This window comes from Rattus norvegicus, chromosome 4 (genome assembly GCF_036323735.1).
Source record: "Rattus norvegicus strain BN/NHsdMcwi chromosome 4, GRCr8, whole genome shotgun sequence".
NCBI classification, from domain to species: domain Eukaryota; kingdom Metazoa; phylum Chordata; class Mammalia; order Rodentia; family Muridae; genus Rattus; species Rattus norvegicus.
Window position 1 is genome coordinate 106,220,483 of NC_086022.1, and position 12,834 is coordinate 106,233,316.

The following is a 12,834-nucleotide window of genomic DNA, read 5'->3' on the forward strand; positions in this document are numbered from 1 at the left end:
TCCTACCTTGAAACTTTTTGTCCCTCCCCACTCTAGTGTTGTGCTGCTCCGTACTGGTAAAGGGAAAGGATGACTAGTGTGGGCTTGGAGTAGCAACTCTCTTAAAGTGCCAGGCCCAAGAAACCCTCAGCTTTAAGTTTTATCCTGATTAAAGTGGGCTAAAGGCACATTCCAAGTCAAGGACACACCAGAAGATACCACTGCCAAGGAAATGTCCCATACACCAACCTGCTGAGATCTTGACTACAGAATGGCCAGGCTAGCAGTGAGGGGATGGGAATGGAGACAGTGGGCCCCACAGAGGACGCCTAAGGTGCACAGAGCCTAGAGATGGCATTTGTAGTTGCTGGCACATATTAAAACTGAGTATTAGGCTGGGCAGTGGTGGCACAAGCCTTTAATCCCAGCACTCAGAAGGCAGAGGCAGACAGGGCTCTGAATTTCAAGCCAGCCTGGTCTGTGAAGCAAGTCTAGGGCAGCCAGGGCTCTGTTATACCGAGAAACCCTGTCTCAAAAAACAAACAAACAAACAAACAAACAAACAAACAAACCAAACAAACCAAAACCTGAGTAGTTTTCTAAGATGCTTGGGGTCAGAGTTTTCCAGACTCTGTAGTATTTGCATACACACGAGATAATATGGGGAGTGGGACCCAGAACTAAGCCACAGATTCATTTGTTTCTTATGTATAGAGCAGGTACAACATCTTATGTAATATTTTGAAAAACTGAACATTCTGACCTGTCACATGAGTTCATGCTATAATTTAAAAAAGCTTGCTTTGATTTCAGGATAGGGATGCTCAACCTATATGAATAAATGGGAAGGTGGATAAAAGTTAAAAACCTCTCATTTGGGGTTGGGGATTTAGCTCAGTGGTAGAGCGCTTGCCTAGCAAGCGCAAGGCCCTGGGTTCGCTCCCAGCTCCGGAAAACAAAACAAAACAAAAAAAACCCCTCACTTATGTTAAACAGGTACCAATTTCAGTCTATTTAAATATAGTATTAATACATGTAATATTTCAATGCTTTGATATCTGAAATTTATTGATTTTTGTTCAATGACATGAAACTACACTGTGATGCCATTTACAGAAGCTTGATAAAATATACTGAAAAATACTTATTATACCACAGTAAGCTTTAAAAAAATAAAATTAAGCCATTACAGTTAAGTTACAAAAAAGGTGAAAACACAAAACATGGCTAACAGTGGTGATCTAACTGGGTAAACAAGACAAAGAAAATAATTTCAACATTTACTCATTTCCTTAACATGGTAGTCTAAATTAAATTCCTAAGAGTGGGAGGAGGCCAGCTTCATGGGTAGTTTGCTCTGCTGTGCAAACTGAGGTCCACACTACAGTTTCAAGATAAACTACTTAGTCACATCTGAGCAGGGAACTAAAGGAACTGAGCCATCATGATGGAGTTAATTTCAACATCTCCTTACAGCTTTCCTTTGTCTTTGTTTTTGAGACAAGCTATCACTATGTAACTCTGGCTACCTGAATTCTAGACTAAGCTGGCCTCATACTCACAGAGATCCTTCTGCCTCTGCCTCCTGAGTGCTGACTCTTTACAGCTTTCTTAAGGCAATACCAAACTGTCTCACAGGGCACAGGGCCTGGCACACCCTTCTCTGCCTTCGAATGGCTCAGGATATGTGCAAAGCACACCACTCCCCGAAGAAAAAGAAAGAGCATCAGTATGGGGAATTCTGAAGGGCACAGAGCTGTTTCTAGGGGAAAATACGTTAGCACGTTTCTTAGCTGTTGTCCAGACCTGGTGTCTATAATCCATAGAGAGCAAACGGTTAACAGTTGTGCCTCAGGCAGGCTCCTCTTAGGAAATTGCCTTTAGCCAGACACTGAGCAGGAGAGCAAGCTCAGAAAAGTCTACAGGAGTCCTAGTTAAGGCTTCATGTACTTCTCACATGCCAGCCCCGTCCTTGGTATAGACACCTCAGCTGGACCATAATCATCCACACACACTCTAGGAGATATGCTTCAAGTAAGTATTCTACCTTCAAAAAACTAACACAAAACAAAAAAATCCTAAAAATAACTTTTCTTTGGTGGGAGCCATCTCCTTCAATGCAACTTTCCAAGTGAAAACAAATTCAACTGTACTCTGTCACACAAGAAACATCGGTCAGCAGCCCAAGAGGGCGAGGCTCTGTAGCCTCTGGCAATCCTTCATGTGTCTGTCCACTCACTTTGTTACTAAAAATCAACCTTCCTTCCTGCTCTTCAAAAGCAAAAAAATCAACAAGTATAAGGTCATAGCAAGCAGTAGCCAGGAAGAGCTATGCGAGCCCCAGTTCAGCTACACCTCCAACAAGAAATTTGACCCCTAAGGTCCCTGGCTGATAAACGATGCCAATGGCTGTGTCTCAGAGCTTGGTTTTCTTGGGGGAGATCATAGAACATCAGAACTATGTCACACTGAAGTTCCAAGATGAGAGTGACAGTAAGAGACAGTGACAGTGAGGAATGGAAGCCAAGCAAGTGTGTTGACTCTAAGAAGGAACACTGCACATCCGGAACCAAAGGACCTGCTAAGGTGAAGGAAAGGGAATGCTCACCGCAGAGCAACCTGGAGAAGCTGGAATACAAAGGAGACGAGGAGGGCAGAGGCAGAGATGGAGTGCCAGACCATGAAGACATGAGGGACCCTGTAGTCTAGAATATAGCATCAGACAGGAGCTTCAGACCAGGGAGTGTTCTGGAATAATCAAGGTTTCCAAAACTGGTAAGGTCAATTCACCTGGTTCCTGAAAATTAATGGAGAATATACCTAGATATATAATTTCTTAAAAAAAGAAAAAACAAATAGGACTTCTGTGATGACCACTGTAATTAGTTTATAGTGTAGAGTTTTCAGATAATTAAAAAACCCGAAGGATAGAGGAACTTAATAGGTACAAGAGGGAAACTCTGGTTGAATGACAACCAGACAATGTGGCTGAGTTATTTAGCATATAGCAGAACTGGGTTCTTGGGAAGGAGACCAAAGAAAATGTGAGAGTCACAGAAAGGATAAAGAATGGATGCGACAGTCAAAGCAAGAGAGACCTGGGCACCCTCCCCCAACGCCATAAGATAAGGCAAAGGACAGTTTGCAAGAGACACCTAGAATGTCAACATGCACAGACCCCAGCATCTATCATTACCAAGTGTTATAAGCTGTGAAAATGGGCTGTTTTATTTGGTGATCTGTTAACTGAGTAACCTTGAGAAACAGGAGGAAAACAGACCAAGGCAAACCTGCAAATGTCAGGGAGAGAGGGAAGGGAATAGAAGCAACACCAACTGGAACGGGGTAGGGATGGCATGCACGTAGGCTAGAAGGAAAGGTTTTCATCAGAGGTGTACAAACAGGGCTAAAGAGGAAGAGAGAATGGAAGAGGTGGGGAACTGAAGAAGAGTTACGGAAAGCTGAGGGAGACTGAAAACGGCTTCTCAGCTAGGAAAAAGTAACAGCAGACTTATGCACAGTCGGGAAGACAATGACCTCATTTCTAGAATGCCACCTGCCAAGCATACAAACTTCAGGCACATGCTACAGTCAGCATGGAGAAAGAGCTCCAAGACCAGGTCTTCTTCAACTTCTCCAACTGCACAGGACTCAGATTTTTCTTCCTTTTATATCCCTGAGATTAGTTAAGAGTTTTCTCTCTTTAGGTGTAACCATATAGACTGGAATAAAACTTTAGACACAGCATAATCCAAGACATTTTTGGTTATCTCAGGGAACCTACTTGGTTTCTTACAATTTCATGAGTAGCTATGACAGGATAGGAAAGATATTACTCATTCCCTGGCATCTTAAACAGTGTGGAGGAATGTGGAGAACGCACGGAGTTTCTAAATGTCTATCTTACCTACTGCAGACCATGAAAGCAAAACTGACTGTGAGAAACTCTTTCCTGTATACCAAAGCCCTATGTGTTTTCTTCCACAAGGCATAAACCTGCTTCTTTCCAGGAAGTTCCTATTGGGGTGACTGTATGCAAGAACACACTGGTTCAGTTCAATAATCATCACCATATTTAAAAAAAAAAAATCCCATGGCACAGTGATTTTACTTTCAGAAGCAGTGAGTCCCTTTTGTGCTAGCACAACTCGAGTGCAAATTTCAGAGAGATATACAGACTGTCAGACGGACTGGACCTTGACACTCTTTAACTTGCTAGTCTGGTCTGCAGCTGAGGCCTCTGTGGAGAAGATTTCAACCCTGTCTCTGCCCATCAGCATCCCACAGAATCATCTTCTACATCTTGTCTAGAAAGCACCTCTGTAGTTTGCTCCTAGAGTTGCAAAGATAAAGGGGTTATGGGAGGGTGGTCCATAGTGTGGCCTGCCTAAGGAAGGTGGGGTCTTCCTTTGGTCACAGCCATGTTTCCACACACTCCCTCTGCTTGTACTCCAAGAATGGAAGGAAGATGGACACATCACATAAAGGGAACACAAAAGTAAATAAAACACCACCAGAGGACAATGTCATCAAAGTGCAGGTGCAAAACCTGAAGCAATCCCATCTCTGCCAGCCCAGACTTGCCACCAAACCCCACAGGTCAGTCTTTTCATTTCTCTTGATTCGGAAACAAATCAGCAGGGAGGACAAGGTTCTTGCAGACAAAATCAAAATCAAAGCTGAAATGAGAACAACACATTTGCTGGTTAATACTCAGCTTTTTCAGGGAAATATGTTAGTCAGACAAACTCATCCATCATTATGAAACAGCTAATAATAAATAATAAAAGTTAAAGTGCATAAGTCACTTTAGTAAGTTTTAAAGTAAATTAGAAATAAAATATGGGGGCTGGAGAGATGGCACAGTGGTTAAGAGCACTGACTGCTCTTCCAGAGGTCCTGAGTTCAAATCCCAGCAACCACATGGTGACTCATAAGCATCTGTAATGAGATCTGATGCCCTCTTCTGCTGTGTCTGAAGATAGCTACAGTATATACATATATAATAAATAAATCTTTAAAAAAAAAGAAAATATATACCTGAGAGTCATACATTTAGCTAATATGGTGGCTTATACCTATAATTTCAGTACTCAGGCTGAGGCAGAAAGATGATGACTTTTAGGCCAGCAAAGATTATATCACGAGTCTTAAGCTACAGTGAGAGATTGTCTCAAAATTAAGTAATTGTTGATAGGCGTGTAAGAGGTATTTTCTTCAGCAGGGTAGCCACTGCTATGAGGCCCATGCTCCTATGAACAACCTAGGTGACTTTAAAAAAAAAAAGTAAGCTGGAGAGACGGTAAGCACTTAAGAACACATGCTGCTCTTGAAAAGGAGTAGCGTTTGTCTCCCAGCACCTACACAGTGGTTCACAACTGTCCTTAGCGTCAGTTCTGGGGATCCAACTATCTCTTTCGGCTTCTACTGGCACCAGGCACACATATGGTACACTACATTTGATGGTGGGCAGATTGAACTACTGGCTTCTACTTTATACTCTCCTATATTATTCTGAAATTTTTTCACGTGTATTGCTTTCTTCCCATTAAAACAAAACTAAGGAGGGAAAAGAAATCAAAATCATTTATCAAGGAAAGTTGTAGCGCTAGAGCTGACTGTGAGGTTGGCCTAGCGTGACACACGTCCTGAGCTGGGTGGGCTATTCTGTACTGCTGTGAACTGTTTCCTGTAGGTCATCTGGGAACCATTCCCATCTCAGTCATCAACTGTCTTTTGTCACTGTTGCTGAACAGAACAGAGCAGGGGGCCTGAGGCACCTATGATGACTACAGTCACCTGTGGGGAGCACCTTCTTCAGACCCTCTCCCTTACTGTCGGATGGGAAAGCCTGCTGTCCCGAAGGCTGCTGAGGCACACTAGCCACATCAGGAGGACCAGCCTGCAGCGGGCTTGCTTGCAGCCTATGTGCTCGTCTGCTGTGGGGGAGTTGTGATCCAGGGCTTTGTTGCCCAAAGTGTGGTCTGGCAGCCAGTGGGGATCCCCACAAAATGAGGATGGATAGGTTCTCTCCCATACTCAGTAAATCAGATTTGGCTTTGATCACATTGTTCAGTGTTTATCACAGTATTTGTCTGTCAAGAGCTGAAATAGTGAAGAAAGTGTTTAAAAGTATACAGAGTTACTATCAGGTGCTAGTATTTCCTCTGAGTGGAAACTCAGAAAGAAAACAAACAAACAAAATCACACTTCCAGGTAGATCTGTTTATCTGTCAAATGTGAAAGGACTGAAAGCCCTCTCTATCTCTACCTTTGTAGATAGATACACATGCAGTGTGCGGACGGTCCTACTTGCAGTCTCCAAGGGCTAGGAGCAATGGCTGCGGCAACCCCAGAACTGGCCCACTGGAGGCTGCATATCCCTCCTACATTGGGTTTCTCCTTCCTTACCTTTAGGTTCAAACGTTGGTAGTCACTGGCCTTTGGCCTCCGAGTGACTTTGGATCTTTTTCCTTCCAGGGCAAAAGCAATAATCTGAGGGAAGGACAAAGAAAACAGATTAACATTTGACTCTGTAATGAGGGACTTCACTTCCTGAAATCAGAAGCAGTTACCTAGATCCACAAAGAGGACTATTTAAATTACACACACACACCCAAGATTTTAAAGGGGGCTTGGTTACAACAAAATCCTTTATACTGCTTAATAGGGCCCAAGAGATGGAGGCTGAAGCCTGTGGAAATCTGTATGATTTAATTATGGGAGTTAGAGGTCTGCCAGTTCTCTTGCCAGAGAGTTCTAGGTCAGGTGTTTAAGGGGGAAAAATAATGACGGTTTCCTAGCTACAAACACATGCTTTGCTCCCACACAGTTTCAACTTTTCTCTAATTTACTGCTTTCATCATGAACGTTTAAATGTACAACGAAGAATGTAGACTCTTCATTCTTTAGAGCCATATGCCCAATGGCTATCACCAACTGAATTCTTCAATAAGTCAAGCTACTGAAACTGTCTTCTAAATCTCATGGCTCATTAAGAAATACAATAATTTTGTCATTAGAGTTGTTTGTAAGGTTGTTTCATGGGTGGCACTTTAACCCCAAAGTTGGGTGCATTTATGCAATCTCTAGGCTTGCTTCTGACTCTTGGTAGCAGAAGAGTCATTCTTGGGCTTTATACTACTGGTGTTAGAGACTATGTAACTGAAAATATTCTTCCTGCCTCCAGATGGAAGACAGTTGGAATAAAAGCTAGAAATGGTAAACTATCTCAAGCATGGAAAAGGGGAAGAAATCTACCTGTCAAGAACTTGGGTTCACAGAGGCTGTGAATAATCTGAGTTCCAAGTTACAGGAGGGGAATCACAATTAGGTCAGGTCAAGATTCACGTCCAACTTGGCACTTTACAGCAGAACTCTGAGGAAACGGGTCACATGATTTACAAAACAAAACCCAGAGTCCTAGCAAGGTCTAAGGAAAAACCGAAGATGATCTTAAAATCCTCTGAGCTCACAGGCAGATGAGTGACAGATAGCTGCCCATGTACAAAGAACTCAGGGTTCTGGACATTCCAGTCCCCTCTTACCTTTCGTTTGTTGTGGTAAGCAATATAGAGGACAGCAACAAGAACAGCAGCGGTCACCAGATAAGCAAAGAAGTGGCTGCTTTCTGCACTGGTGTTTCCAGAATTGTCCTTATAATGGTCATCCTTCTCATCCTTCATAGAATCTGTAAGTGTCCCCTCTTGGTTCTCACTGGAGGAAGGGCCCAACACCTTTTCATTCTCTTCTTCAAGTGGTGAACCTTCTTCGGGCTCTGTATCACCCTCTTCAATCTCCTTGGTTTCCACATCTTCAGTAGGCTCTGAAGACTTATCTCCTTTCTCTGGCTTTAAAGAGAAGTCAGAGTCCCCTGCCAGTTTTTCCCCAGATTCAGTTTTGGAAATAAGTGTTGGTTTCTGTCCTTTTTCAGTTAGCTGGACTTTGTCAATTTTTGGAGTCTCTGTATTGGAGGGGACTTTGGAGGTGGGCTTGTTAGAATCACCTCCTGTGGGCTTGTCATTATCACTTCCTGTGGGCTTGTTAGAATCACCTCCTGATGTCTTGTCAGAATCAACTCCTGTGGTCTTGTTAGAATCACCTCCTGTGGTATTGTCGGAATCACCTCCTGTGGGGCTGCCTGAATCTTTTGTAAACTTCTGACCTGACTTTTCCTGTTTGGGGTCCACAGGCAAAAGCTGCTGCAAAGTTTCCTTCAATTTGGCATCTGCTGTTTCGGGGTGCTTTTTGGAATCATCCAAATTGAGATTGGTCGCAGATTCCACCCCACTGGAAACTGATGCCGAAGTCCTAGCCACCGTCTTGTCCTGGCCTTCTTTATCCGACTCCAGCCTCTGATCAGTCGGTCTGTTAGTCTTTACCTGTTGAGAAATATCAACCCCAGGAGGCAGGGGCGTGGAAGGTTGAATCGGAGGATTATTTTCACTTGATGTGTTGTTTGGCTTAGAAGCGGATGGCAGAGCTCCTGAAACAGAAAAAGCAGTAAGTCCACGTTAAAAAAAAAAAAAAAAAAAAAAAAAAAAAAAAAAAAAAAAGGCCGGGAGAAAAGAAGGGCTTGACTTCTAAGACCCTAGCGGTGATGGCCGAATGGAAGAGCAGTGGAGATTGCTAGAGGAGGGTCGGGTCAGGCGAGAAAGACGACAGCTCCCGTGGCGACCCACCAAGGTGAAGAATGGGGAACCTAAGGGAGAGAATGACAAGGGCTTGGGGGGGTATCCTTACTCGCCACCGCGACACTCAGCAGGAGCAACGCAACCAGGAACTGCATCCTGTAGTCTGCGCTTCCGCCCTCTACTGACGTGAGAGGGGCGCAAGGTATTTCCAGAGCGTGCCCCCCCCCTTTCCGGCGGACTGTTTCTCTTCCGGCGCAACCCCGCCTTGGGGGTGGGGTTACTGGGTGTCGCCAGTCAGTGACTGTATATTCCGATAGTGTGCCGGAAATCAAGTCCAGCTCCCCCCCCCGCCCCGCCCCGGCCTGCCCCCCAGCTCCCCTCTCTATTTCAGCAGTCTGGGGAGCTCGGCAGTCTCTTTCTTGTTCCCTTGGCCTCGTACTTCAGAAACTGTCCGACAGGCAGGTGCTGCGTCGCCTCTCGCTGCTTATGATGTGGGGTCGGGGCCGGGAGCCTCTTTGTCGCATCCTCTGTTCATGTTTCTAACCTCACCGTTGCTGGTAGTGCTTTTCTCACTTAACACAAAAATGTACTCTGTTCAGCTCTTTCCCATCTAGAAACAAATACATTTCATCCTGATCCCAATCCCTTTTCTTGGCGGTACCCAGGGCCCTCTGTATTTACCAACGTTTTTTTTTTTTTTTTCTCTCCCCTGAATTTCTATGTGTTTGAAACTATATTGTTATGTGGGCAGCCCCTGCCTCCTGAGTGTTTGGGATTATAGGCGCCTCGCCACGCCCCTATTGAGCTATTTATTTATTTAAGAAATCAGATATCAAAGATTGATTTTTATTTGTGTACGTGTGCCCGCCACCTGTGTGCAGGTGCTTTTGGAGCTAGATGAGGACATCGGATCCCGTAGAGCTTCAGGCGTTTCGAACAATCTATGTGGTGTTGGAAACTGAACTCTGCTCCTGTGGGAGAGCAGCAAGTCCTGAGCCATCTCTCCAGTTCAGGACATGAGGTGCTTTGTTGCCCAAACAAGAAGACCTTGAATTTCTGATCTTCCTACTGGATTACTGGCTTGTATCTCCAATTTATGTAGTACTTGAGATCAAAATTGTGACTCTGTGCACACTAGACAAGCACTCTGCCTCGCTCAACACAACAATGTGTGTGTGTGTGTGTGTGTGTGTGTGTGTGTGTGTGTGTTCTTTTTGGGACAGGGTTCTTATGTTTAACACCTCTGCTGTCCTAGAACTCACCCTGTATTCCATGCTATCCTTGCACTCCCGGAGATCCACCTGTCTCTGCCCACTGAGTGCTGGGATTAAAGACATGCACCACCACACCTGGCTCAAGCAACACATTTAAAAGCAGAATTTTAAAATAACTATACCTTTTTTTTTTTTTTTAAAAGAGAGCCAGGTGATGGTGGGACACACCATTAATCCCAGCACTCAGGAGGCAGAGGCAGGCAGATGTCTGAATTTGAGGTCAGCCTGATCTACAGAGTGAGTTCCAGGACAGCCAGGGTTACACAGAGACACCCTGTATTGAACAACAACCATAAAAGACATCTTTAGGGTCTAGAGAGATGGTTCAGTGGTTAAGAACACTGACTACTCCTCCAAGAGGACCCAAGTTCCAGTCCCTAAACTCACAAGATACCTAATGACAGTCTATGATTCCAGTTTCAGGAGATCTGACATCCTCTTTTGACCCCACAGTCATTGTACACATGTGGTGTACAGACATGCATGTAAGTAAAACATACATATACTTTTAAAAAGTCGGGCTGGGGATTTAGCTCAGTGGTAGAGCGCTTACCTAGGAAGCGCAAGGCCCTGGGTTCGGTCCCCAGCTCCGAAAAAAAGAACCAAAAAAAAAAAAAAAAAAAAAAAAAGTCTTGCTGTCTGCTCTTCTGCGGATTGCTATTTGCATTCGTTCCTTGTGTCTTCATCTGTGGCAGTGCTGGATAGTTTAAACAATTTGCTTAAAGTCATTCGTGAACATTTTCATAAACAGTTGTTTAATAAACAGTTCCAACAACTACATTCTTTTTTTTTTTTTTTTTTTTTTTTGTCATTTTTGAGATAGGCTCTCATTCTGCAGCAATAACAGGCCCGGAACTCACTCCAAGGGACAGCAGACTTTGACTTGGCGTCAGTCTTCCTGCCTCTGCCTTGGAAATGCTGAGATTACAGTTGTGTACCACTGTGCCAGGTTCCATGGTCCTCAATACTCTGGAGGTTTAAGGTAGAGGATCTTTTGAATAAGAAGTGTTGTTACTTTATGTGTGTGGATGTTTTACCTCCGTTTATGCATCTATATTATGTGCCTGTCTGGGGCCAAAGGAAGCCAGAGAGGCCACGAGAGCTGGAGTTAGAGATGGTTCTGAGCCAGCTTCTGGAAACTGCACCTGGGTGAGAAGAGCAGGCAGGGCTCTTGACCTATGAGCAATCTCTCTGCCTTCAGAGGCAAAGGATCTTTTGAGCAACCAGAATTTGGAGGTCAGTCTGAAGAACAAAGTCAGACTTAGTCTCAAACATACCTGAATAAAGAAGACTTTAATCTGATAAAGCTGCAATCTGGTGAGGTGGAGAAATATCAGATAGACATTTGTCCATGTTTGCTTTTTGATTTGTCATAGTTAACTTTGATCCTCCCTTTGATGAGATGTAAAGTCATAATGGAGAGAAGTCCCTGGATGTGCCTCTAAGGCATTATCTGGGTTCGGTTAATTCAGGTGGGAAGGCCCACTCTGTAGGGGGACAGTAGTGTTTCATGGGCTCGGGTCCTGGACAGAATAAACTGGGAAGCAAGCTGAGCAAATATAGGACATTCGGGCTGGGGATTTAGCTCAGTGGTAGAGCGCTTACCTAGGAAGCGCAAGGCCCTGGGTTCGGTCCCCAGCTCCGAAAAAAAAGAACCAAAAAAAAAAAAAAAATATAGGACATTCATGCCTCTCTGCTTCCTGATGATGGAGTCAGTGTGAGCAGCTCCCTCCTGCTCTTGCTGCCATGATTTCCTTACCACGATGTACTATGTATTCCCTGGAACTGTAAGCCAACGCCAACCTTTATTTATTTATTTTTGTCAGGTGGCTTTCAATGACATTAAGGCAAACAACTAATAGAATTGTATCCCAAGAATTGCCAAGAAAAATATGAAAAGTGTGTATCAGTTGAGTGATGAGCCGAGGAACCGAGGATTGTAGAGATCCCTGGGAGAAAAGTGGGAGGAGAGAAGGGTTAGGGTTTCTGGCTGAGCGAGTGGCCAGCACATGCAGCTGGGTGTGAGCCTAAAGAGCAGGCTTCTTGGGGGAGAGGGAGAATGGCAGGAGAAGGTGGAACAAAGCCACACCAAGAACTAAGTGACGCGGGAGTGACCCAGAACAGAAAGTCTCATGTGATAGAAAATGTATGTCAGCTGCTTGGAGTGAGCCAGAGAGGACTACAGCCACAGGGAGGGTGACGCTCTGCGAGACCCCTGAGTGTAATACGCAGTCCTGTGACCGAAAGCTTTCAAGTTTCAAGAAATAGTACATGGCACACATAGTTTCAGAAAGAAGTGCTTTTCCTGTCACTTGAATAAAAATCTCCATACTGTGGTCTTCACGGCCTCTCCCCACCCCTTCTTCCTCTCCTCTTACATTGCTGAGGAGAGAGTAAAAATCACAAGAGATGTGAGAAGTCTATCAGATTATTTCAGGAACTGGACTATAGCTGGGGGTGGGGGGTAGAGTGCTGCTTGCCTGATATCTGAGAGGTACTTAGTTCAGTCTCCAGAGCTTAAAATAAAATAAAATAAAAAGCCTCCTTTAGAATGTTGACTTTGCCTTGGCTAGAGGAAGTGAACTGGTAAATGAATCTGCTTTTAAAAGAAAATTCTGTCTGCTTGTTTTAAGACAAATGTTTGACTAACATTTAAGGATATTGGCATAGTGTGGGTGTGGGTGGGCGGAGAGGGCAGTGGCAAATAATTAAACCTGACCTGGTGTCCACATTACCAGGCAGGGGAGGAGAGAAGTTCTGATCACCCAGAACCCCGGGTGTTTGTATTTTATCTATAAACAATAAAAGAAACCATTGAAGAGGTTTAATCAGATTGGAGGGTGTTTGGGCATTACTCTGGTTGTTTCAGAAAGAACTGACTTGAGTAGTAGGGAAAGGACCCGGGTGTTAATCATTTAGGAGATTGTTGCAATATCTCAAGAAGTGGA

At 44.2% G+C, this 12,834-nt stretch overlaps 1 protein-coding gene across 3 annotated transcripts; it reads right to left on the bottom strand.

Moving 5' to 3' along the window:
• Positions 1-1,020: 1,020 nt before the first annotated feature.
• Tgoln2 (trans-golgi network protein 2) lies at positions 1,021-8,878 on the bottom strand. 3 transcript variants are annotated; one of them, XM_017592426.3, is made up of 4 exons: positions 8,722-8,878; positions 7,527-8,464; positions 6,391-6,474; positions 1,021-4,681 (listed from the first exon to the last, which is right to left on the bottom strand). In XM_017592426.3, exons 1-4 carry the CDS (start codon positions 8,765-8,767, stop codon positions 4,589-4,591), a joined length of 1,161 nt encoding a protein of 386 aa, XP_017447915.1. In that variant the 5' UTR covers positions 8,768-8,878; the 3' UTR covers positions 1,021-4,588. The 3 variants fall into 3 exon arrangements, with proteins under 3 accessions (XP_017447915.1, XP_063141531.1, NP_620195.1); NM_138840.3 differs by having other exon boundaries at positions 1,027-4,658; positions 8,722-8,780; XM_063285461.1 differs by having other exon boundaries at positions 1,021-6,474.
• Positions 8,879-12,834: the final 3,956 nt, after the last annotated feature.

Excerpts from the sequence above, each read along its gene's own strand:
- Tgoln2 (XM_063285461.1), bottom strand. The coding sequence starts at position 8,767 with ATGCAGTTCCTGGTTGCGTTGCTCCTGCTGAGTGTCGCGGTGGCGA. Across the intron at positions 8,465-8,721 it reads GCTGAGTGTCGCGGTGGCGA|GAGCTCTGCCATCCGCTTCT; the intron begins GTAAGGATACCC and ends TTTCTGTTTCAG. Across the intron at positions 6,475-7,526 it reads CTTACCACAACAAACGAAAG|ATTATTGCTTTTGCCCTGGA; the intron begins GTAAGAGGGGAC and ends TCCTTCCCTCAG.